At 39.2% G+C, this 24,689-nt stretch overlaps 1 protein-coding gene across 1 annotated transcript in view; it reads right to left on the bottom strand.

Annotated features, from left to right (window-relative positions):
• Positions 1-5,773: 5,773 nt before the first annotated feature.
• The window catches only part of si:dkey-103g5.4 (uncharacterized), a 66,442-nt gene continuing 47,526 nt past the window's right edge, over positions 5,774-24,689 (bottom strand). Inside the window, exons 13-19 of the mRNA XM_028809524.2 lie at positions 22,601-22,756; positions 20,034-20,185; positions 19,304-19,390; positions 12,239-12,385; positions 11,372-11,572; positions 8,111-8,259; positions 5,774-6,585 (exon numbers count right to left, since the gene is read on the bottom strand). Of these exons, the coding sequence (XP_028665357.2) occupies positions 6,321-6,585; positions 8,111-8,259; positions 11,372-11,572; positions 12,239-12,385; positions 19,304-19,390; positions 20,034-20,185; positions 22,601-22,756 (1,157 nt within the window). The 3' untranslated portion in view covers positions 5,774-6,320. The remainder of the gene's footprint in view (positions 6,586-8,110; positions 8,260-11,371; positions 11,573-12,238; positions 12,386-19,303; positions 19,391-20,033; positions 20,186-22,600; positions 22,757-24,689) is intronic.

Raw genomic sequence — 24,689 nt, 5'->3', positions numbered from 1 at the left:
TTCTAGTTTAGGCATGGTATATAAAATTGCAGTATTTCAGCATTTTTTGCACATCACATCCAGGATTCTGCTTTTTTATAAAATCAAATGGTTAGTTTGGATCATCATTGGTAAAATAGACAGGGCTTTATTTCATAAACACAGACCTTTACAATGCATTTTAAGTCAGCCTTTTTTGCACCTTACTCTCACAGATTTTAAATTGACTTCTGGTAACCTAAAACTGTTGCTTGACAGTAATATTGTGTCTCCTGGCCTCCAGGGGCTCTAAAAGAAGAATATTGTGGGGTAAAAAAAAAGAAAAAAACTAATGATTAGGTCTAATGTGCTTGAGCAATAACAATATGTTTTGTTTGAGCTCCTAATGTGCAGTACAGGCAATGTGGAATGCTCCCAGATTCACTTTCTCTGATTAGGTCACTTTCAGCACAAACAGAATTCCATTTTTGTGAAGTGTTGTGAAATGTTAACCTAAGTTTAGATATGTTCAAATATTTCCTTATTTTAATACAAATGTTTGAGACATAATTTTTAGCAAAATTGTCAAGCTTACTGTATAAATTATTCTGGACTCAGTAAGGGCATCACAATTCGCTTTACAATGTATATCCATGTATTTATATGAATGCTTATTGATGTTCAGTACTGATTTGTGCTTTTTAAGTGGTGGTGCTAATGCTTGTAGTAAATGAGTATAAAATTAATTTAAAAATGTTTATTTTCTTTTTTTATTGTGCTTTAAATGTTGACAACACAAAATTCTAAACCAGAGTCATGTTTATTTAATGCTTTAGCTTATGTAACCAAATGCCATGGACTAGCATTATGCAGAATACATCTGAGCTGTTTCCACCTTTGACTACATGCTATATAGTATGTCAATATGTATCATTTTGTTTCCAGAGGAAGATTTGGCTTTTTACAGAAGCATAACATATAAATACATTTATGCCATAACAAACAGCAACCCCACGCTCATATACATATCAGAATGATTAAAAGTAAAGAAAACTAGAAATAAACTTCTGACATAGCTAAGAATAAAAAGAGCAGTCACAGTGACATAGCAACACTGATATGCTCAATATGCACTACTGGCCAAAAGTTTTAGAATTTGGATTATGGCAAATACTGTAATTCTGCAATTAATTATGAATTCTTCTCATCAATTGCTATTGTAATGAACTATTTTATGATTGGAATGATCAGCATCAGAGCAGTAAATAATTACTGAAATATCATAGTCTTGTTCAGGTAGCTTGGTTCCTAGGGCACAAAGCCTACTGACGCTCAGGTCCAAATTTCTTCTTTTTTTTTTTTACAGTTTTTGCTAATCTAAACTTTAAATTTAAACCCCTGGGAATTTATTGCTTCCTTTTTCACCATTTCATTCAGTGCACTTCAACAATTAAATATGAAGAAAAACTGGAAACATTGAGGTGTTGTAAAACATTTGACCATTAGTGTATAATAGTCTTAAATTTATGTAATGGTCACCCTACAATTAATACTTTTTTTTATTTAGTATAAAAATCTTGACAGAATACTATATTGTATGAGCTCTTTTTTATAAACTTTTTTGCTTTTTGATGATGTACATGTTTACAGTAGGGTGGCACGGTGGCGCAGTGGGTAGTGCTTCTGCCTTGCTGTAAGGAGACCTAGGTTCGCTTCCCAGGTCCTCCCTGCGTGGAGCTTGCATGTTCTCCCCGTGTCTGCGTGGGTTTCCTCCGGGTGCTCCAGTTTCCTCCCACAGTCCAAAGACATGCAGGTTAGGTGGATTGGCAATTCTAAATTGGCCCTAGTGTATGCTTGGTGTGTGTGTGTGTTTGTGTGTGTCCTGCGGTGGGCTGGCGCCCTGCCCAGGGATTGTTTCCTGCCTAACGCCCTGTGTTAGCTGGGATTGGCTCCAGCAGACCCCCGTGACCCTGTAGTTAGGATATAGCGGGTTGGATAATGGATGGATGGATGTTTACTGTATACTGTATAGCCTAATGTAAAATATTGCTTTGCATAGAGGTACAATTAGAAAAGTCTCTTGAAGGCAATACTGTAATATGTTGGTCACCAATCTCATTGTATCCCCTTACAGAACACTATTTAAAAGTCTGACATTATTCAAAGTATCTCTTTGCTCATCAAAATAATGTATCACTGAATGTGCCTTTTTTGCTCAGTGTTTGCCCTGCATCTAGGTGTAACGATACTTTCTTTTATTTTATACCAACAAGGTTACTCAGCTGTTTATAAGAACATAATTTATAAAGTTTAAAAGTTAAACCCCTTGTGGCTATTTATTGCTTATGGCTATAAGACACTATTGGTAATCATTTATTTTTATGCATACAAAAATGAAGATATACTACCACCTTAGATCATCTGTTAAACAGTTTTGCAAACATTTTTTTTATGTTGAAAATTGTGTAAGTATGTGGAATCACAGGATCCATTCAATTTTGTTTTGTTTTTCCTTTAAGTTCAAGAAGACCAGGCTTCTCCTAAACCAGCCAGTAAGTAAAGCCTTTTGTGTGTTCTGACTACCAGGCCTTGTAAAACAAATGTACAAAAAGCCTTTTACTATTAAGCTGATAACTCCGAACACATATAGGAAAGTGGATTTACACAGGTTTTAGCATTCTACCAGTCCTTAAGGTTAAGAATCACCCTCATCTCTTTCTTTGTTTTCCTCCATTTTATTATGAAATAAGACAATACAAAATGCTAATGCAGTCTCATGCTGATTTATCAGGGGGCTCCCATGGGAAGGTAAATCTTGTTGGCATTAGATAAAGGGTGCATTTTGACAGATATAGTATATTTATGTTCTGATTATGGACAGGTGAGTTCTGACTATACTGCTGAAGAAATATTCTCCTGCTGAGCAAAGATCATAAAATGATGACTTCCTTTTAACCACTCTCAGATTCATATCTCTCTGGTGATGATAAGAGCTACCTGGAGGTCATTTCATCAGCTGGTCAATTTTAATGTGCCCGCTGATCCAAACTGATATTCATAAATGGAATGCTGGAGCTGATTTTGATGTACTGTATATACTGTATTTATTTATTTATTTTTTGCTTTTGAGCTTAGAGAAGTAGATTGGTTGAAATATATTTATATGTCCCATTCTAGCCCCTAGTATCTCTAGGGTCTGCTGGCTTCCTTACATGAATGTGGTCATTAGTTTTTTTTAAATTTTCTACTAGTGATTCATCAGTTTATTAATATAAAACACATTTTTTGTTATAGATTTTTATTTTTTTAAATTTAAAACACAAAGCCACACTGTATTTTGACTACTTTTCTGGAAAGCCACTAAACTGAACTGAAAGTGCATTGTTTGAATGGTCTTATATTATCTATAGCTATTTGCTTGCAGGACTAACATGTTCTGTTTTATTATTTTGTTTCAGCTCAAAATGAAGGCAGTAAGGAAGTGCAGAGTGCTTTCATTTGGCTTGCTGTTGGCTCTATTTTTGCAGTGCTCTTGATTCTTGCATTAATTTTGGCAGTGTGGTTTTTATTCAAGAAGTTTTTTATTCCCATGTCCAAGCCTGGACTACAAGGACATAATAACCCCTGCTACAACTGAGGTACCTGCCGTTTATCCTAATTTGACCTGGCAACCTTCGTACACTTTGCACAAACTGGTGATCTTACTATCTCTTGATTTGCTGAGTTCTTCTGTGAAAGAGTATCATTCTTTGTTTGTCATACTTTACACAAAGGCCTCAGCTGTCATTAACATATGATGGAGTGTGAATATTTCTGTACAAGATAAAGGCATCTTCTTTTTAACCTAATCTTAACAGATATGATGTGTTTACTATAATAAAGTACATTTTAAATAAAGCAGACCATGCAATGTAAACAAAAATAACTGTACTCTAATATACAGTACAGTACATGCTGTATGTCTGTGCTCTCATTTAATTGCTATGCAATCAAGCAAGTGAGGCTACCGTGATCTAAAAATTCTAAATCTTGAAAGACTACCGATGCAATTATCCTAAATATCTACTATAGTGATAATCTACAGTCAAATGTTTGAATACCTACAGTATGGAAGGTTCAGGTTAGTTACATTTGAGTATAAATCACAGGCTCCATTGAACTTTTCATAGCATGCACCGCCACGTGGACCTTTACAAAGCAAGTAACATGAGTACAATATCTGATTAAAGGTAGATTAAAGAACAGGACAAAAGTTAAGCCATCTGTCCTGTGTATAATACAGTATATAGGTAATATTTGTTTTTTTAAAAAGCTTTTTCAGGAGACTAAAGTTACTTTGGATATACTATGCTATGTAAACAGATGTATAGCTAACATAAATGCACTTACAAAATAAGGTACATACTCAAAGTGCATCATATGTAACTGTCGTATAGTTTTTGACTAGTTAATGCACTTCTAATTTTATGTAAAGCCAGGAAGCTTTTAGGTATATAATATAATAAAAATGTACTAAGACTTCCATGTAGTTACAGTGTAATATAACTATTTTGCATCAAAATAATTCTTTTAAGGTGAAATTGCAATCTGCAAGGTACTTGGACTGTATTGTGGTTTACAGTAATTTCATATTTATTACATTTTAATGACTCCAGTTTTGTTCTGATTTTTAAGATGAATGTTATCCACATACTTAACATAATATGATCCTGGAACCTGCCAAGTAATCTTAAAAATTAAAAAAGAGAGAATATGACCATTACAAAATCAATGTAGTTCACTTATAAACAAATGAAATTATCTGACTAACTCAAAGGAGCTAATGTGTGATTTAGAAAGTGCTTGATAACAATAAGTGCACAAGATTTTTGATGAGAATGCTGTAGGTCGTTCAGCTCAACATTTAGTTTGTTTTTTCTGTTTGAAAGCCCCTAAGGTTCAACTGTTCTACTATTTAATCATTTATTCCTTCTGTTCGGTTCTTCACATGAACAAATAAGTTCTAATTTTAGTGTGAATGTTAGTGCTGCCTCAGTTTTCTGGCTAAAGAACCTATTTTACAGTAACAGCTGGCAATAATCTTTCTATATCTCCTCAAAATTTTAAACATGATGGTCAAGTTGCCTATTAATCTACATTTCCATAAATGAAAATTCAGCTCTTTCAGTCTTTGCTCATACCTCATACCCACAGTCATGGAATGTGTCGTAGCTGTTTAGACTTTCAGACATACTGTTTTTTTGTCCAGATGAGGCCCAATTAATATGTTATACATGTTATCAATAACCTTCCTTGACTTCAAAACAGATTGCTTGGGAAACCAACTTTCCCCTATGTATGGCCCCTAAGGCAAGGAGACGTTGATCAGTGGACAGGCAAAAGAATTTTTGAATGATAACAGCCTCACATGGGTGAAAGAACAAGGTCCTCATTTATCTGGAGATCAGGATAGTATCACTGGTGAGAAATCTCTCAGTTTTCACCCCTGTCCATTTCATTTTTTCCCAGAGAAAGTCTGGCCATGAACCTGGGGCATCCCAGTCAGTAAGCAGCAGCTTATTCAGTTGTGCTAAAGGTGAAATCCTTCGGTTTATGGAACAAGTAACATTTTCTACCACTATGTCAATGGCCCCGATTTTGAGTCCTGGTACTGTCATCTTAGGGAGTATCAGCAGCTGAGAGGTGGTTGTTGCCCTGAATAGAGTCAAATGGCTGACAAGTATTTGGTTAAGGGAAAGGCAAATGTAACCTGATGGGCACAGACCAAGAGAGAAAAGTGGCATTCTCAACATTAGAAGCATGATTGACCATAGGGTTGATGTGAGATGTTCTTTATTACAGTGGCAGCTTTATTACAGGCAGCTCCATAATCCAAGTCACAATATTGCCATCTTAGGCAAGTTGAGCAGCAGAGAAGGAGGCATCAACCTTAGCAAAGACACAGAAATCTACAATACTAAAACAAATTTGTGCACAAGACACACAACGTAATTTAACACAATAATGGATTCACCCAAACCCAAATAAACACTCTGAAATGGTTACACATATTGTAACTCACCACACAAATGTGTTCTATTTAGCAGATAATGTTAGAATCCGTTTTGTGATTCTTCTGGCACTTATGTCAGTGTTTCTTAAGTTCTAGACAGAAATGAGATCTAAGAAACAGGCAACTGAGTTGCTGGGATTGATTATTCAGCTGCAAAAAAAAATTAGAAAATGAAAAAGCAGGCTGAGAATAAAAGAATAGTTTTTGGGGTTAATGACAACTCTTCCTTACAACTATTTGCAAGTACTATTACTTTCTGCACTCTGCATCAAACATCTGGCTTGCCTTGTTACTGCATATGTTTAGGATGCTACCCAAGCTCTCCACTACTTTCCAACTGTAGATTGCTCCTTACATCCACCTCAGCTTGACTCAGAAGTCCACATTCCAGCTCCAACTCCCGGATTTGATGGATTAATGATTCCCTGTTAGGCAATGATGAAGGATTGCTAGGAGAGCTGGAAATCTGGGTGCTGGTCCTGGGTGGTGGTTCAGGAAGCATGGAGTGCTCTTTAACTTTACAAGCCAGACCTTCCTGAATGTCTTCATTAATTGCAGTTGGATGTTCATCTTTGCTGTGTTTTGCAAAAAGAGATATCTGTAAGGGCAATATTAGCTTATACTGAATAAATGTGTTGCTGTTTTCTTTAACTTAGGTTCTTGCAATAAATGAACTCCATTTCTTTTTTTTTCAGTTTCAGTTTATGTCTCACACAGAAGACAGATTCTTTATGATAAATTAAAGAATAAGTCAGATATTTTTCAAGTCAATGTTATTTCTTCACAAACACATTATATATACATTTGCCAAGCGAAATTGTATTCTAAAGTTAAGTGTTTTCTATACGTTTCTAAAAATACATAACCTGTCCTGACGTTTTTTTAGTGGAAATTTTGGGGCATGGGGCCTGGTGTGAAAATAAAAGCCTAAAAACTTACCGAATATGTCCACTTTGAAGCGGCTAAAGCTTCAATGTAAGAAAACTTGCCTTGTTTCCAATGCATTTTTGTGCCAACAGAAGGAATCTGGAAATGTTAATTTTATTGCATATTCCTGGTACTATTTTTCTTGAGGTAAAAATAAGTTTCCTGTTCACTTGTGTGATAGCAGTGGCCTTCGTGGTAGAAGTTCTCACATAAATATGGAAATAAATCAACACGATACCAAGCACGTGGCAGGAACAGTTGAGTGTAGTGTTTTTGCCTTTTGAGAACAAACCACACCTCGACGGTGAAAGGCTCCTGCAGAGGAAGACAAGTACTGAGGTAGAGCACACAGCTAGCTAGTCAACTTTCTTAACTTAAAAATGGGTATATTCAGTAAGTTTTAAAGGTTTTGTTTTCCAGTCAAGGCCAAGTGACTTCCATTATAAAATGCCAGGACAGGCTGAACTTATTCTTTAAGCTTCTTTTGTTTGCTTATTTATATTGTCAACATAAACCAAGTTTCATATCTAAATGTTTGAAATTTTCAGTTAGGATGCCCAGAATTATTCTAAGACTCGATCGAGATCTTTATCTGTTAAATCTAGATTATTCCATTTTATCATATGTTTATTTATGATTAGTTTTGCAACAGTTGATGGAGTAAAGCAGAAAACCTCTGTGGCTGGGACATCAGTCCCTTGAGAACACACTCATTCATGAAATAGCCTTTCAGTGTTAACAGCTTAAAACTATGAATTTTAGGACCGGAAGAAATAATTGAAGTGGATCAACATGTGGATGCTGGGAGAAGATGACAGATTCAACATAGCAGACACTTTAATGGGAAAATGTACCAGGATTCAAGAACTTTGAGGCAACAACACTACCTACTGTGCCAGCGAACCATTTTAAATAAGCACTTTGGTCAATAATTACCAGTTCCACCCATATTTCTTGAGGGTATCCTATTTTAGAATGTTTTTCAAATTTTGTTTTTTGCCTGAGCGGCTACAGCTGAAAGGCAATTCTAGCTGTAAGTTCAAAATCAGTATTCCTTAATTGTATAAGATTTTCTTTGTGATTGTCAGGCTATATTTGGACAGAATTGTCACCTCAACAATCTGACTTATTTTGTCCCTCCAACCCACCATCCATTTCCTAGCCCATTCTCACCTGTTTCTTCTGTTGTATTTTGATGCAGTACTTTCCTGTGACTGCTGAAAATATTCAGTTTTTGTTGCTAGTTTCTCTTCTTTTAGCAAGTTTTCAACTGTGCAACAGGCAGCTGCTTTCTTGTACCTCATCATGTGATCCACTGTTTGCTTTGGGAAGAATAAACAAATTATATGTAAGTCTGTCTAGTTTGTAATTCTTGTAAGTGGTGGTAGAACTGTGTTTCTCTGCACACTTTTTTCTTATATTTTTTCTGTTGCTTACACATGGGAGGATAGAATGTCAGTGCCTGATATGCACAATCAACACGCCTATTGTGTTATTGTAGGCTAGCCCACTGCAAGGCTTAGAGAATTCCATATTTCACCTTGGTTTAGAAGGCTAATGTCTTTCTTATAATTATACTTGATCACAATCATTTTGTCTTTTTGCCACATAGACAATGCACCTCACTCCAGCAGCGGGATTTAAACCCACATTCAACTAATGGTTCAGTTTAAGTTTCCTCTAAAGCTGGCTTTACAGCTTCTCGTTTACATGGCATTGTGTTTTGGTTGAAGGCTCCACCCCACTCATGAATATTGATGAGTTACCTTAGAGTAGACAAATTTTCATGATTTTTTGCAGCATGATGTTATTTCATCCATTAGATGCCAGCAGAATAGTCATTCAAGCTTAATACTGTAAAGCAGGTAATTTCACATAAACTTGAGTCTGACTGGGATGGACATATTTGCATAGAATGCCAAACCTGAATAATGACTGACCTCTGCATTGATGTTGTAAATGATTTGTATTTTACATAGTCAGCCTCTAATAAGCTTGGCAGTGCTGTTATTCTCACATGACTGCAGTCTATTGCATCCATGACAGATGAGAAGCCGAAATAATGTCTAGTGTCACTTATACAACTGTGGAGAACATTTCAGTTAACAATTCAGATATTTGCCCTGGTGATGAGTGCCACCCCTAGCCAAACTGGGGCCCTAAGTGGAGAATCCACTACATTAGTATTTCTTATAACACCTTTAATTTCAACTGTAACTATATAAATAAACAAAAAGTACACATCACAAACTTAACTATAAGTTTTGATGTCAAATGCAAAAAATACTAATTTTTTTTTTTAATTAATCAAAAATTGAAAGAATGTTTAAGAGTTCCTTCAGTCATCATATGAAAACTTATATGCAAGATCGGAGTTGATGCTGATGATAACCAAGCTGCGTATATGTTCTTGTGTCACGGATGACCTCAGGTTTGTCTTGATGAGCTTAAGTTATGAAAAACTGGTAACCGGAAGTATTGCTGCACTCCAGAGGGCAACCCCATAGATTTGGCCTTTAATGGCATTTAATGGCTTTTATAAATAAAGACCTAATAATAAGTAATAATAATAAGGGTGTTAATGTGCTGTTACTCCTTATTACCTGATATAGCTAACAGCATCACTTATGATGTGATACAACAACACAAAACAATTTTAATACTAATACTATCCCCACTAATAATAAAAAGCTACTAATACTACTACTAATAATAATAAAATAACAACTAATACTACTACTACTGAATAAACTTATTTAATGCAGTAAATGCAGAGTCAAATTGAGCTGAATATTTAGATATTTTAAAAATGAATATGTAAATATACAGCATTAACCACACTTATGAATTTACCTAAACTTCATTTTGTCCTTCCAATAACAGCAGACGAGTAATGAGACATTAACTATGCACCAAAAGAAAGCTGTTATTGTAAGTATTATTTTAATACACCCAACATCAAATTGTGACATTTTGACAGTAAAAAACAGTGAATTAAAACATGTCACCTACTTTTATTTCCCACGTACTGAGACTTGGCATGACAGAGGCGACTGAAACACGGGTTTTATGGTTTCACATGAGGTGTCGGTTTATTTATATCCAAATTACAATGAGCACTCAAGAGTAGGTGACAGTCAATTTACTGTATAATCTAGCTACTGTATAAAGCTACTGTATGTACCATAATAGTGACTAAAGTTTATAAAAATGGCTCAGTGATATAAGCTACATATATTGGCTCAGGTATTGTTGCCAATTTTATTAATATGAGTTAACAGCAAGGTGTCAGACGTTATTGAATAATGTACTTGAATTTCATATGAAGAAAAACAAAATTTTTAGTTTTCTTATATCATTCTATAATTTACCATATAATGTGAAATGGAAAATTCATGTAGATGTAGTTTTAATTTAAATTTATATTAAATATCCATTCAATTAAACAGATAACCTACAAATATTTTACCCAGTATTTTAATGGTATGTGTCCTATTCATGTCTCTGAAATAATATATTTACAGTGTCATCCTCTTACACAAAAATGAAATATTAGAGATACAAAAATGTATTTCAAAGAAACTCTATATTCAATTAAATATTGCTATACTGTATTAATATTTACATTTCTTTTTCTTAATTTTTTAAGGAGGTTCCCTCAATATCTTTTCATACGGGCCCTGATGCATTTGTGACACCACTGTTTAGACACCTTCACTTTTTCAATTTTTATTATGTTGTAGCTTTGAACTAAATTTGTTTAAATTTCATTTTCTCCTTACATCAGGCAATGCTCAATACCCTGAATAACAAAGTGAAAAAGGAATTTTAGGGATTTTTGCAAATGTATTAAAAATAAAAAACTGAAATATCATATTGACCCAATTGTATTTTGTTATGACATCTGAAGTTTGGCTCAGGTGCGTCCCATTGATCATTGTTAAGATATTTCTACATGTTGTCTGAACTCAACTTGTGGTCAATTCAGTTGATTGGACTGGTTAAGAAAGGCACACATCTATCATCTATCAGTATAACCTTCCACAGTTGATAATATGCATCAGAGCAAAACCCAAGCCATGAGGTCAAAGGAACTGTCTGTGGAGCTTAGTGACAGGATTGTGTTGAGGCACAGATCTGAGGAAGGCTACAAAAATATTCCTGCAGTATTGAAGGTTTCCAAGAGCATATCTGCCTCCATAATTCTTAAATGGAATAAGTTTGGAGCAATGAGAACTCTACCTACAGCTGGCTGCCTGGCTAAACTGAGCAATCATGGGAAAACAACCTTGGTAGGACAGGTGACCAAGAACCTGATGGTCACTCTGGCTGATCTCCAGAAAACCTGTGTAGAGATGGGACTTTTCCTTCAATAATGTATGTGCTGAGATCTTATGGGCAGTACCCTGAAAGGAAAGAATAGCATTCCATTACCTCCTGAAAGAACTCCTTTTCGGTGGGTTCATCCACCCTTTGATGAAGCAGATGGGAGAGTGTGTTGCGGGTGTCTGCAGAACAGGGTTCCCCGCAGAGCAGGGTATTCTGAAGGACCCTGAGGAGTTCCTTGTGCGGAGAACAGGATGATGTAAGCTGCAGTCGGGTAAAGAAGTAATCACTGAAACAGGCTTTGAGAGCCTGAAAGAAAAAAGAAAAAGCGTTATTTCTAAGAAACCTTATGAGCTGCACTAGAGTTATTGTTCCATATCCCAAATGTGTGCATGTTGGGATCCTTGGCTACTCTACCTTGGTCCACTGTGAATGAGTGTTAGCATGTGACTTCAGCTATAGCCGCTCTGAGACCCTAACATGGGGTGGATGGGTGAAGAGAAGCACCTCTTCATTAACAACTTTCAAACACCTGTTGGTGCCTGATGAAAATTTTGGGATACTTGTGCATTACTGAAACCTCTTTCCATTATGTGTCAACTGAGTCTTATGAATGATCGCTGTGTTTTAATTCTGGTGATCTTTTTGGACTCCTACACATCTTAATGCACTGTGATCTTGCTTTCATTGTGCCAGGTCAAGCGTCATTTTATTTGAAATGTTCCTGCTGACATTTTAAGTGCAGCACAGGGCAAACACAGAAGATCATTATGTAGGCTCTTTAGTCTCTATAGGGAATCACTGGTCTGGTCTGATAAAGGATGGGTGACAGGAGCAGCTGAGGTCAGAAAAACAAGGCAACAGGCTCACTCAAAGGCATCTTGCTAAGCTGCTGACCTTTTACACAGGACATAGTCAGAAATATATTTATTATATTCTATTATGAACAAGCAATGCATTGTGCTGTTTGTTTACCTGATGAAAGAGTCTGATGAACACCGGGTTTGAGTCATATGCCAAGTCCTCAGCAGTTATGTGGGATAAGCAATGCAGCAGGAGGAGTGTGAAGCCACCTACAGACTCTAAGCACTGCCGTCGTATGAACAAGATCTTCTTTGCTTCCTATATCAATCAAATAGAGCATATCATCATGAGTCCATACTGAATTGCATGAGCAAGAGCTAGACAGGAAGTGAAAAAAACAGATTGAGCCAAAATAATACGTGCAAAGTGCGTGTTAAAATTAATGCAACTCGGAAGTGAATTATCATTCAAAATAGTTTACCTGCCTTTAAACAAACTTAGCCTGATGTCCCAGTCCTTTAATTGCCCCGGAAAAGGAAAAATGAGGCCAAAGGCAAAGTAATGCTTTCACTACCTCCTTTAACTCAAGGTCACTAGCAATACTCTGGCTTTGTAATGTGTCTCTGAGGAATCCATAAAGACAGTCTTTTGGAGCAAAGTCAGGACTGCATGGTGAGTGTTCTAAGATTGGAAAGAATAACTGCTGAAGTGTTTTAAAACTATAGAGTGCAGTATGGAGGCAGACTCCTCATAGCAATGTCCATTGTCTACTATCTTGCCAGTTTCATGATAATGCTTCTGTATTAATCTCTGTGAAGTCTGGTGACTTACTTCATTTGTTCCCAAGGGTTGGTGTTTTTCTATGGAGGATGGCGCAACCCTAGCAGTTGTGTTAATTCCACTTCCATTAAATAAATCTGATCTTATTATATATCACGCCACAAACTGAGTATTAAGAGTTCAAGTCAAAATGAAGCCTCAAAAACTCCTGTTAGACAAATGTTGGCTAACATTTCATCCTAAACAGATGCCAAAGAATAACAAAAAACATAAAATCTGCAGGTCATACCATCTAATTTATATCATGAAATGTCATTAACAAGTAATATGGTGAGGTAGTTATTTTGTTTAAGTTCTAATAGGTGGGAGGCCAATTAAGCAGGCCTTTGCACTCAGAGTAATACCAAAGCAGTACCATACTAACAATGAAAACATAGCGAATAATAAAGTATAAATATTAAGACAAGACAAAAACTTTGCAACCTCTTTGACGTAGCTTTACTGGTCTTGGTTTCCTCTCTATTATTGTGAGCACACTAAGTACTTGAAGATTATTGTAAGAAAGAATAACCACCAGAACTTAACTACAGTACTTTCAGAAATTATTAAGACCCCTTCACTTTTTACATATTTTGTTATGTTGCTGCCTTATGCCCTGAAATTGTTTAAATTAATTTTTTAATTAATTTTGTCCCTCATCATGCAGTACTCAATACCCCAGAAAGATAAAAGGAAAACAGGATTTTAGGAATTTTTCCAAATTTATTAAAAATAAAAAAAAGAAATATATTAACATAAGCATTCAGACCCTTTGCTATGACTCTTAAATTCAGGCTGAGGTGTATCTCATTCTATCGATCATCACTGAAATGTTTTTACACCTCATTTGAAGCCCACCTGTAGTCAAATCAATTGAATGCACATGATTAGAAAAAGCACACGTGTCTATATAAGGTCTCACAGATAACATTGTGCATCAGAGCAAAAACCAAGGCACGAGGTCAAAGGAATTGCATTGAGGCACAGATCAGAGGAAGGCTACAAAACGTTCTGCAGCATGGAAGGTTCTCAAAAAAGTACAGGAGCCTCCATAATTCTTAAACAGACAAAGTTTGGAACAACTACAACTCTTCCTAGAGCTGGCTACCTGGTCAAACTGAGCAATTAGGTGTAGAAGGTGGCCCAGTCTGAGGTCCACAACACACTGGAACAGGTTTTCATTAATGATATTGTGTCTCTATACTTTGCTCCGTTCAGCCTTCCTTCAGCCCTTGCTAGTCTACCCAGTTCGTGCCATGGAAAAATAAACCTACAACATGATGCTACCACTACCATATTTCACTGTTGGAGTAGTATTGAGTGGTGCCCATTTTCCACCAGATGTGATGCTTAGAACTGAAGGCAAACAGCTCAATCTCAGTTTCATCAGACCAGAGAATCTTGTTTCTCATAGTTTGACAGTTCCTTTAGGAGTCTTTTTTGCAAACTCCAAGCAGGCCTTCATGTGTTGACTATCCTAATCTGCTGTAAAGTCCAGATAACAGGAGTGTTGCACTGGTGGTTGTCCTTCTGGTGGGTTATCCCATCTCTACACATGTTCTCTGGAGCTCAGCCAGAACAACCATTGTGTTCTTAGTCAACTCTCATACCAAAGCCATTCCTCCCTGACTGCTCAGTCTGGCAAGGTAACCAGTTCTTGTAACAGTGTTATGGTGTATAAAATCTGTACATTTTGGTTTAATTTGCCATTATATTTTGGTCAAGATAAAATAACAGATGAACTACATTTAAGACAAATCAAAGCAGGTTTTCTTACACCACACTTTTAAAACAGCTGTTTCAACATTGAAAGGAAGACATGCTGGTGGCTCAATTACTTTATAACCTGGGAAAGGAAGACTGAGTCGACACCTCAGGCTATTGATATGGACATCTGGGACGACAATTTGGTTTACAGCCTGGGAAAGACGGACATGAGGCAAAATCAAAGAACTTTATTATCTGGGAAAGATAGATTAAAGAGTTTGAGCAAAATTCATCAATCATATTGACAGCCAACCAATCAGGGGCATTTGTTGTGAAACCACGGCATGACATTTTATAATAAATATGCCTCATTTTGAAAGCAACGTCAGAGAAGAAGAAAGAAGGAGAAGAAGAAAGTACAGAAGAAGAAGAAGAGAAACGGGCGAAGACAGCACTGGTCGTCAGAGAGGCATCATGAACATCGATTGCTAAATCAAACGCCTCCCTGGGACATTCATCCTTGTCATCTCTACATTTTTTCGTAAGCTTTTTCTAGACTATATATATTCAGACTTTCCTATCAGTACCTATTTTCTACTAGTCTTTGTTCCAGTGGTATTATTATTATTCTTGTAATAAATACCATGCTGCTTTTAATTTTCTATGGTTTGTCTTAATGTCTAGAGTGATTGAAGTAAGATTTCTTGGAGCACCTAGGTGCAGCCGGACTTTTGCTATTATTTCTGTTCTGTGGGGTTTATTTGGCTGAGAGTGTGGAGCGCCACTCAATAGTTGGAACAGTACGAAAAGAAGGTATTCTTGGCTGATAAATGGCCTATAATCAAGAGTGCTGAGTCTTTGTATGTTGTCCCAGATGGATGAGGACCCTACCCAGCCGGGACGCCTGGATGGTCCCCCGTGATGGACAATACTTGCCCTGGGGCACAAGGGGGCAGCCGCCCGGGTCTGCTTATGGGCCACTGGACCGGACTTTGGACATTTATCCCTACCGGAGGATGTGGTCACCACCAGGGGGCGCCCAGACAGTTGTGAAGTCCCAGATGGCAGCACTTCCGCCACACCAGGAAGTGCTGCCGGAAGGAATTCCCAGGGGCACCCGGAGTGCTTCCAGGGACTCTCTGGACTCTTCCGCCACACCAGGAAGTGTCATCAAGGGGAGCACCTGGAGCTCATCCGGGTCAGTATGTAAGGGACCGCCTCCCTCCAGAAGAGGAGCCAGAGTTGGGAGGAAGGAGACGAAGCTTGTGAGGAGGGGAGAGGCGGTGAGAAAGAGAAAGAGAAAGAAGAAAGAGTGTGAGGAGGAAGGCATTGTGGTGCGGAAAGAAATAAAAGAAGTGTGTTTTGGACATTCTGGTGTCTGTCTGTCTGTGACCGGGGGTATGCTTGCCACAATGGCGCCCAACGTGGGGCCCTCCTCCTGCTAAAAGGAGGGGACCCCGTTTTCGAAAAATAATTTTGTGGAGGCTGCCCGCACAGCGGACGAAGACACACGTCTACCGCGGCACGCATTCCTGGGCCTACAACTCTTGAAAAGGCTTGCCGAGGACCGGACGCCCAGCACAATGGGGAGGAAGAAGGGCAAAAACGCCCTGAAGGCAGCGATGCCTGTACCCCGCGTCGTTGTCGTTGATGCACGGGTCGGCGGAGCAATGGAAGAGGCCATACAGCCACTGCACGCTCAAACAGACGGGATTCGGGAGGTAAGCCTTGCGTATGACGACGATACACTTGGCGGGGCTTACCCTGCAGTCTCCTGGTCTTGCTTTTTAGCAGGGGAGTGCCCAGATCCGCGTCTGTGGCCGAAGCACGCCGACCCATGGAGCGATGGAGAGACGGCGACAGGAGACGCAGAGGATCCACTGCTAACTGCAGAAGGGCTGCGGGGCGGAAGCTGCCCGGAAGACTCTTCCCTGACCGAGTCCCCTCATAGGGTGGAGGGAGCGTTGGAGGACCGGAAGTCCCTCCCAGAGACAGGCACAGGATTGGACGGAGTGTGTTGTGTACCTGCCAGTGAGTGTTCGAAGGCAGGACTAACGAACGTCAATCCTGGGACGGTCGAAGGCCCAACTGAGCAGGCGCAGGAGCTCTATGGCTCCCAGCCGGACGGGAAAACTGAACAAACTGTAAGTTCCATGCCGGCTGATGTTTTGGTTTTGCTGGCGGCTGTACGAGAGCTGGAGGAAGCCCTTCGGCCCGTACAGTCGCTGTTTCAGGTCCTGCGCTTGATGCGAGAGGTGATCGACGGGCTGGAGAAGAAAACGGAGGCTTCCCTGATGACCATAAAGCAGTGGGGAGGTAAGTACACCGTGGGACTCTCCAACCAGAGTGTTGATGCGGTGCCGGTAACTATTACTGGCACCGTAAAGGAAAGGGGAAGCCCTAGCGAAGGGACCCGTGACGTTAGTGACCGGAGTCGAACAGCAGGGCGTCCCACAGTAGATCGGGGAACGAGTACTAGGCGAGTAGCGGGAGAAGAGACAGGGGGACGGTGCCGGCTTGTATGTGTCGGCACCCAAACCGCCCCGCTTCAAGAAGCCGCAGTGCTCGGAACTCGATCGAGAGGAGTGCAAACAGCAAAGGGTCCCCCTTTGTCCCATAAGGGGATCCAGGCTGTTGTAGCACCCCAGAGTAACGGGAGGCCCCGGAGAAAGAAGGGGGGGTCTCCCGACAGGAAGAGTCGGGGTCCGGAGAGCTCGCAGGTGGTGAGAGAGCTCTCTCCACGGCGGTGGAGAGTAGTCCCAAACCAAACTGAGGAGAAACAGGCACGGGCATTCCCGTCTTGTTTTCAAGTCCGGAGGGCACCGGAAAGGCAAGGGGGCCGCCGATGTTACAAGTGCCATGGGGCCGGTCATTTGTGGAGACGTTGTCCGTACGCCAGTAGGCGGAGTCGGGACGACATCTCTGCCTCCTTTATATCATGTTTTGCAGGACCGGACCGTGGACGATGGTATGCCGGCACCCCGCCATGGGAAACACATAGCCCTAGTGGGACAGGCCGCTTTGCCGTACGGGCTTCAGCTGGTGCTGGGGCAGTGTCCCAGATGGATGAGGACCCTACCCAGCCGGGACGCCTGGATGGTCCCCGTGATGGATAATACTTGCCCTGGGGCACAAGGGGGCAGCCGCCCGGGTCTGCTTATGGGCCACTGGACCAGACTTTGGACATTTATCCTTACCGGAGGACGTGGTCACCACCAGGGGGCGCCCAGACAGTTGTGAAGTCCCAGATGGCAGCACTTCCGCCACACCAGGAAGTGCTGCCGGAAGAATTCCCAGGGGCACCCGGAGTGCTTCCAGGGACTCTCTGGACTCTTCCGCCACACCAGGAAGTGTCATCAAGGGGAGCACCTGGAGCTCATCCGGATCAGTATATAAGGGACCGCCTCCCTCCAGAAGAGGAGCCAGAGTTGGGAGGAAGGAGACGAAGCTTGTGAGGAGGGGAGAGGCGGTGAGAAAGAGAAAGAAGAAAGAGTGTGAGGAGGAAGGCATTGTGGTGTGGAAAGAAATAAAAGAAGTGTGTTTTGGACATTCTGGTGTCTGTCTGTCTGTGACCGGGGGTATGCTTGCCACAATGTTTAAATGTATTCTTGTAGACCAAAAGTAATATTTAGGTCTGAGATATCACTAAAACATCATATGTTGTTTGTGCCGATAATAAGTAAGTCTCTTGAAGTGCTGAGTGACAGGCGGTGTTATTCCTAAAGCACTTGTGTGGTTTAAAGTGCTAAGGGTTAATCAGTGTGTGTGTGTGTGTGTCATTCATGGGGCACTGTTGTGGTTAGGGTGTGTGTGTATGTGTATAGCTATGTATGTGTGTATTCATCTTAAAGTGCAACAGTAGACCAACCCGATAACGAACTTGACGAGTACACTTACACTTGAGAAAACAGGTAAAGGGTAAGCAGAGGGAAATTCCACGATAATACAAATAGTTATAGTTTTTCCAAACTTATTCAATATAAGACCTACAGAGATCATTCTGCTCTTGGGAACCTTCAATGCTGTAGAATTTTTGTTTCCTTCCTCATATCTGTGCCTTAACACAATCCGGTGTCTTTGCTCTGCAGGCTCGTTTTACATTGTCAGCTGTCGGACCTTAAATAGGCGAGGTGGGTGTGTGCTTTTCTAAGTAATGCAGAAACAATCCAGGTGGACTCCAAAAGAGGTGTAGAAACACGTCAATGATGAGCACTAGAATGGGATGCATCAGAGGCAGATTTCAAATAAGAGTCTGAATCCTTGTGTAATGAGATATGTCAGTTCCTTTAAGTTTAATAAATTTAGAAAAGTTCCTAAAATCCTACTTTCCCATTGTCATTCTGGGGTATTGTGTTGTTTGATGAGGGAAAAATGAATGAAACGACTTAAGCATAAGGCTGCAACAAAATATGAGGAAAGTGAAGGGCTCTGAATACTTTCTGAAGGCAACTGTACATCACAGGTCAAAGTCAGAAGGCAGAAATGCAGAGATCGCTCATAACAAGGACGACTTGTCATGTCAATTATTTCTGCTTAACTGCAGTCACACTGGTCAAACAAAATATTTGATCACAATAATGCAATGTCAAATTTGCCAGATTCATAATTGCTTTTTGTAATGTGAAAGCAAAATATATTTGTAAATATATAGTGTACAAATGTTATTAATATGGAGGCTTAATTTAATTGTTGTTGTTGTGTACTTAATACCTCAAAGAAGAAGGAATTTCGGAAGGCATTATTCACATATTGGTTAGAAGGCAGAGTTGCAGCTAAGAGCAAAGTGATCCGTGGAGCCTGTTGGAAGACAGGATATTGTGAGGTCAAAACAGAGCATGATTTAAATGCAGGAAGACAAAAATGCATTTCAGATGGAAAATATTAAATCTGTATTTTATTAGAATAGAAGTATTTTCCTATAAGAACACACAAGTGAATTATATATATGAATTGTATTAATCTTTAACATTTTGTTGCCGATATCAATATAGGTTCAAATGTGTAATCTTAAAATGATTTAATATATATATGATATGGGCTTTTACATCATTAAAATGCTAGACATAAGTGCCAAGCTAGTATATTTTAAAAATATAAACTGATAACTCAAAAAATGAATGTGATTGTGACAAGTGAAATTTCATGAGTATCAGAACAAACGTGACTAATGCTCTGGGAAGTGTTAGTGATGCTCTCTTAGTAATGTACTATTTCGGCCATAAAAGCTTAAAATTATTTTGCTAGGTTTGCTTTATTTAGTATTTTTGCCGTTTTTATAGTATCCAGCTCACCTTCTCACTTCTTATGTACACAACTAAGAATTCCTCAGTGTATGTGACACATGGCACTTAAAATAGAAGCTGAAAGGTCAGTCAGTCAGTCATTTTCCAACCCGCTATATCCCAACGAAAGGTATAAAAACAAAATAAAGATTACTTACACAAATGTGTGACTCAAGGAAATTAAGAAGAGACAGGCCATGCTGATAAACAATAAACTCTCTTGCTGAAAGGCTATCTAAGTTCACTGAAGTCAGGTCCCCTTCACACACTAGTTGTGCATCCAATAAATCCAAAAACTCAGACCTGTTGTCTGTATGGGGAAGAAAATGTTGAATGTTAATTATCAACTTTGATGGGTCACAGGATTACCAGAGCATCTCTTTCATTTTCTTATCAGAGCCTTTTCTTTCTAAGACTGTTTGCATGAAGGGATTAGAAAGGAAAAACACAGCCTTAGTGCCCTGTTCAAAACTACAGATCGTTCATTCTCATCTTTCTGGTTAAGGTAAGATTATTGCTCTTCATTTCTGGCATTCCACTTTCTATCTCCCTCTTTTTGTTTGACTCTCCTATTATTCTTATGACCATTTTAGACTTTTAATAAAATGTAGATTAAAAGCTGATTTTAATAAGATGAGTTAAACAGAGAATCAAAATTGCAAAACAAGAAGGGACTTTAGGACAAAACTGCAGGAGTCAATCCAAAGAAACCTTAGAAATTAGCAATTAAACTAACAGAAAACGATAAAGTCAAAGCCAAAAAAGGAACTGCCAGAAAAATTAGCTAGATAAGGGACTCCCCTTGAAAAAGAATGCATTTAATGAAAGAACATGAGGCTCTCATCAAACCAAATGACCTTTAAAAACCTCAAAGCAGCTGGACACACTCCCGCGACATTACACAGACAACGGACACACCCAGTCTTGAAATCTGGCATCATAGCCACCAAATACTAAAATGGAAAGTCTTGAAGATGCCACCAACCTGCCATATAATAACGACAGAAATGCATCTCTCTATTATAAAAAAAAATCTTGGGTCGAGACGTGATTTTCTCGGAGACTCTTTATCATCCCACGAAACAAGGAAGACAGCTGCTGTACAGGCTTCTAAATGTTCAAAGCACCGCACGACATGCAGATCACGCAGCACAGCACAAGCAGCAGCAGCAGCAAGCCAGCTGATCGAGCATAGAGGAGAAGAAAAAATTTATTTGTTTCCCATTGTATCACTGTTTAAGAGGGGGTTTTGGAGGAGCGACTGCATCTCCTTAGCGTGCGTTCAGCCCCCCTCTTGACAAGGCGAGAGGCAGAAATGCAAAGTGGCTGCCATGTAGCGCGTTGGGGGGTGTGTAGTCGGGCAAAGCCCCTAGTACAGTATTAAAAAGAAAAGTAAAACCTTTATATTTGAATGTAATTGTGACGCCTGCTTCTTCCTCCTTGTTATGTCAAGGCTATTACTCCCTCCAGCCTTGACTCTTTAAGAGGGCAAGAGGAAACTCCCATAAAATTTCTTTGTGGGGGAAAAAAATGGAAGAAATCTTGGGAAAGGCATTTCACAGAGAGATACCCCCTTCCAGGTAAGTTGGACATGCAATGAGTGTCAAAAAATAGGGGGAATACAATACACAAATCAGGACACAAGTAATCCACTTCACAGAGCTAGACAGCCAATCTATCGTTGCCACCTCAGAAATACAATACAACAATTCATGCACAGCACCCCTCACAAAGGGCAGGTGCAGAGAGCTGCAATAATTCTCAAGGCAAAATGCAAGAGTAGATTATAGCATTCACTAAATACAGAACTATCACATTTAAGGACACAGATTTGTTAAAATACATCAAAAACAAAGTACAGAGCAAAAAAGAAAAAAGGTACAAATAAGAGGTACAATTGTACATACTAAAATGCTTGATATAAAAGGCATAAAATGACAGATTACCACAGTATTGCCACAGAGCTCTGTAATCCAACTTGTTCTCGAAATCAAGCATTTTAGGTTGAACAGTAAATCCAAATTGGCCCAATATGATGGACTATGGGCGTGTGTGTGTGCATTAGTGTGTGCCCTCTGACGAACTGACATCCCATCCAAGGTTTTAAGTGGCTTCTACTTTCTTTTAAAAGTACAGCTTGGTGTCATCATCATTTTAATGAAACTTAATATGTTTCCCAGTGTTGTAAAGTGTGTTCTGAGATTTTTCAGGTAAGGAAGACAGAAGTTTTGAGATATTACTGCTATATTCATTACTCTTGGTAAAGCATTGCATGTTGGTTAGCACATACAAGAAAGAACTTCACAGTGCTCTGTACAGGTGACAATAATGACCCTATAAACCAATACATCTACCTTACACCTACTGCGAGTGGCTCATGCTTTGACCTCACACCATGTCATGGAAAATTTGGATTCAGGTAACAGAGGAATGGGTAATGAAAATCATGGTAAAATTCTAATACAAAATCAAAGTGCTTCAGAATGTGAATCGTAAAGTTATAAATGCAAAAATAGCACAACTGTTTTGTGCAAAGTGCAAAATGAAAAATTTTCTTGTTCAAATTCTAAAATTACATTCATCTGCTCAGTTCCCTGTATCAGCAAATAAATTCAAATGTAGTCCCTAAATCGTGAAAAACAGATGTTTAGCTGTTCAGACGTTCAGCATGGATTACTCATTCGGAAAAGGACAACGAGGACATTATGGCTATATAAAGTAGTACCTTGTGTGTGATCAACTGGTACGGCTGCTGCTTCTTCTGACAAATGCTCAGTCTCCAGTATTCCGACAGCTTTGGCGCTTGCTCTCAGCTGCTTGTTCACAGTCTTCAGTAGTCTAAGCAGTGGGGATTTGGCCACAATTTGATCATAGTCTTCTTCTGCAAACAAATGGCTAGATATTGTAAATGTTTTTGAAATCTGATGCTGACCACCATTCCAATGGAAAATAGTTGTTCACTCAGTTTACTTGGTCAGCCTTGTGTCTAGTCAGCTGCAGGCCTTTGACCACATGGGCTGAGGTTCATTTAGATGAAGGTAACAGGCTATGACATACAAAGTCAGTAAACTTAATCTCTGTTACAGCACTATTTACTGTTTTATTTCTGACGAAATACAAGGGTGCCTCGCAGTTAGGAGACCCGGGTTTGCTTCCTGGGTCCTCCCTGCATGGAGTTTTCATGTTCTCCCTGTGTCTCCGTGGGTTCCCTCCGGGTGCTCCAGTTTCCTCCCACACTCCAAAGACATGCAGGTTAGGTGCATTGGCGATTCTAAATTGTCCCTAGTGTGTGCTTGGTGTGTGGGTGTGTGTGCGCCCTGTGGTGGGCTGGTGCCCTGCCCGGGGTTTGTTTCCTGCCTAGCGCCCTGTGTTGGCTGGGATTGGCTCCAGCAGACCCCTGTAACCATGTAGGTAGGATATAGCGGGTTGGATAATGGATAGATGGATGAAATACAAGGTGCAAGTAGGTAAATATTTAAAAATGAATACTGAAAAGCTGGAATGAGCTAAGAAGTAAAAAAATAAAAGAACCAGAGTTAAAGAATATCAATCTCTAGTAGGTACAAATTTCAGGTTTGCTCACTTATATTCTCCTTGCTTGAAATGAGATTGTGTTTATGATACAACTGCTTTGTACCCAAGCTACCAAAGAAAAACTTCATGAATAAAACAAATATAAATAAAGTGGATAAAGCAGCAGGTACAAATAAGATCTTCTCCGACACCTATGTGTCTTTACAGTCTGAAGTATCTCAGTTCTGATTTTGATGGTGAAACTATTACCACCAAACTTACTGTGTTTTTTAAAAATCTCTGAACACTTTCCCATTTTTAAAAATAACTCATCTACAAGTGTTTTAGGTGGGTATGAATTATCTTCTTATATAATACGCTACCGTGGCTGTCCGTTTGTCTGTCCAGGATTTTAAATCCCCTGTAGCTCGCAAACCGTTTGACCTATTGACCTGAAATTTAGTATACATACAGTATACTATGTGATGTCTACTATTTGCTTTCGGGGTGATGATTGACCTCCAAAGTTATTCCTCTTTTTATTTTTATTTTATTTTATTGTAGAATCAACTCTCTGCAGCAGCCAGCAGGGCGGCTGTACGGCACATGCATACGGGCGCCGTTCTCATTCCCTACCACCTTCGTCATCCCCTGCCTCTTCATATCTTAAATCATTCTTGAGGCAGATTGAACATTTAAGTGCCAGTTTAAGTGAAAAATTAAAGAAAACATTCTAAGTAATTGCAACACAAACACTGACTTCATCAGTTTTAACGCAAAAAGATGCCAATGAAAGAAGAGAAGAAGCGGGCCGCTAGGGTGGAGAAAAGAAGAGCTGCTCAGGAAGCAGCTAGCGCATCAACCTCTGAGCAAACAAATGCTAAACGTACAGAGAAAGAGGATGAAAACTAGGAATGCTCATGTCAAGTGTATTCACAGCATGTTATTGTGCAGTGCACCATTACTGGTAAATTATATTTCGTGTAAAAAAGTAAAATAAAACAGCAATAGTACATACACTTTATACATAATAACCAACAAGTATTGCCAATTTAATAGGTTTGTACAAACACTGAAACTTTATAGCCATACTAAATTCCAGAAAGTTTGTCACACAACATGAAGCACTTTTACATATTCCAGCATCCTGTATAGATTTAAAGGATCATTTATTGGGTGTCCACTGAGACCAAGCTATGACTGAGGGAGCATTTATATGTTTTATATAAATCAGTCATATTTTGTACAGGTATGGTCATATGAATGAAATATTCATCTCTGCCAAAGAAACTATTAGATTC

Source organism: Erpetoichthys calabaricus, chromosome 9 (genome assembly GCF_900747795.2).
Source record: "Erpetoichthys calabaricus chromosome 9, fErpCal1.3, whole genome shotgun sequence".
Taxonomy (NCBI): domain Eukaryota; kingdom Metazoa; phylum Chordata; class Cladistia; order Polypteriformes; family Polypteridae; genus Erpetoichthys; species Erpetoichthys calabaricus.
The sequence above is the reverse complement of the archived record's forward strand: the minus strand, read 5'-3'. Positions and strand labels throughout refer to the sequence as shown.